Source organism: Sorex araneus, chromosome 1 (assembly GCF_027595985.1).
Source record: "Sorex araneus isolate mSorAra2 chromosome 1, mSorAra2.pri, whole genome shotgun sequence".
Taxonomy (NCBI): domain Eukaryota; kingdom Metazoa; phylum Chordata; class Mammalia; order Eulipotyphla; family Soricidae; genus Sorex; species Sorex araneus.
This window is the reverse complement of record NC_073302.1, coordinates 10847529-10849391: the sequence shown is the minus strand read 5'-3', so window position 1 is coordinate 10849391 and position 1863 is coordinate 10847529. Positions and strand designations below refer to the sequence as shown.

General features: G+C 40.5%; 1 protein-coding gene across 1 annotated transcript; it reads right to left on the bottom strand.

Moving 5' to 3' along the window:
* Nucleotides 1-437: 437 nt before the first annotated feature.
* On the bottom strand, nucleotides 438-1391 carry LOC101548769 (olfactory receptor 1J4-like). Its single transcript, XM_004613557.2, has one exon. It carries the CDS (start codon nucleotides 1389-1391, stop codon nucleotides 438-440), a length of 954 nt encoding a protein of 317 aa, XP_004613614.2.
* Nucleotides 1392-1863: the final 472 nt, after the last annotated feature.

Here is a 1863-nt window from a genome sequence, read left to right as displayed (position 1 = left end):
CCCCCATCAGTACCTGAAATACTATAAGAACAAAGATTTTGAAAAACCCATCCTAAAACTTATTTAATAAAAAATAAATTCATTAAAAAATTTATTATTATTGTAGGGGCCATTTCCAGTTCTGGGGAGCTGGGAAGTCCCAGTTATTCTTGGGTGGAGATGAACTGACACAAAAGTCATGTACAGCTATTTAAAGATTCTGAGGAAGGGTATGAATCCATACTTAAGAGGAAATGAAAAGTAAACATTAAAAATTTATAATGGGAATGTCAAAATAAAAAAATTGAAAACATGATTTTTGTGATATTTTTCCCTTTAACATTCTTTTTACTGTTAGGTCTGGTTAATATAACCTGTTTTATGTCAGCAGAGTGAGACGTGAGAATACCAACCTCTCTGAGATGTGTGTGTGTAAATAGGTATATTTGTTATCTCATTCAAACTAAGTTGTTTGACTTGCAGAACATCACCTTATTAGCAAACAGCTTTAGTGCTTGTTTAATATCTCTGTTTCTCAGGCTGTAGATAAAAGGGTTCAGCATGGGAGTGATTATCATATACATCACAGAAGCAGCTATTTCTTTAGCACTGGACATGGCTGGCGAGGAGAATAAGTACACTTCTGCAATGGTTCCATAGAATAAAGCTACAACGAGGAGATGGGAACCACAGGTAGAAAGGACTTTGAAGAATTTCTTAGCAGAAGGATTTTTTAGGACAGTGGCCCATATGCAGATATATGATACCATGATCAAAGTGAATGGAACACCTACAATCATTCCTCCCTCAATGAGTAAGACCAGGTTATTGAGTGAAGTGTCTGAGCAGCTTAGCTCTAGCAACGCAGCTTGTTCACAGAAGAAATGGCGGATGGTAATATCGCCACAGAAGGACACTTGGGTGGAGAGCAGGGTATGCATCAGTGCGTGTGAGAAACTGAAGATCCAGGACCAAGCAACTAACAAGATACACCGTTCTTGCCTCATGATCATGGTGTAGTGGAGTGGCTGACAGATGGCTACATACCTGTCATAGGCCATCACTGCAATTAGGAAATTATCAGTACAAGCAAAAAATATTAAAAAGTATACCTGAGAAATGCACGCTGAATAAGGGATGGACTTGTGATTACTCTGCATGTCCACCAACATCTTGGGAACCGTGACAGATGATAAACACACATCGTTGAACGCCAAGACACTGAGGAAGAAGTACATGGGGGTGTGGAGGCGAGAGTCTATCCTGATGAGCAGGATGATGAGCAGGTTCCCCAACACGGTGGTCAGATATATGACCAGGAAGAGCATCAAGAACCAGCCCTGTTGATCTGGTGATATAGGAAGACCCTGGAGGAGGAATTCAGAAACTCTGGTCTCATTCTGTCTCTTCATGATGCTCCTCTTTCTTCTGGGAGTAAAAAAAAAAGGAAATCTTTAGAACCTGAATAGTCATATTATAGCAACATAATTTTTATATGAAAGAGTTGTTATTTTTTAACTAGTCTTTGTTCACAAGTTACATGTATGTATTCATGAACCACCACGCACCATTCGGGTTCTAAAAATATATAACATTTTCGCAATTTATAAGGTACTTTTCTTCACTGTATCACTGTATCACTGTCATCCCGTTGTTCGTCGATTTACTTGAGCGGGCACCAGTAATGTCTCTATTCCTCTCAGCCCTGAGATTTTGGCAGCCTCTCCTTACTCGTCTTTCCCATCGATTGGAGGCTCTCTCAGGGTCAGGGGAATGAGACCTATCATCACTGTTTTTGGCATATTGAAAACGCCACTGGTAGCTTGCTAGTCTCAGTCCATGTGGGCGGGATTCTCTCGGTAGCTTGCGGGCTCTCCGAGAGGC

What these genes read in the sequence shown, in the direction of transcription:
- LOC101548769 (XM_004613557.2), bottom strand. Translation starts at nt 1,391, where the DNA reads ATGAAGAGACAGAATGAGACCAGAGTTTCTGAATTCCTCCTCCAGGGT.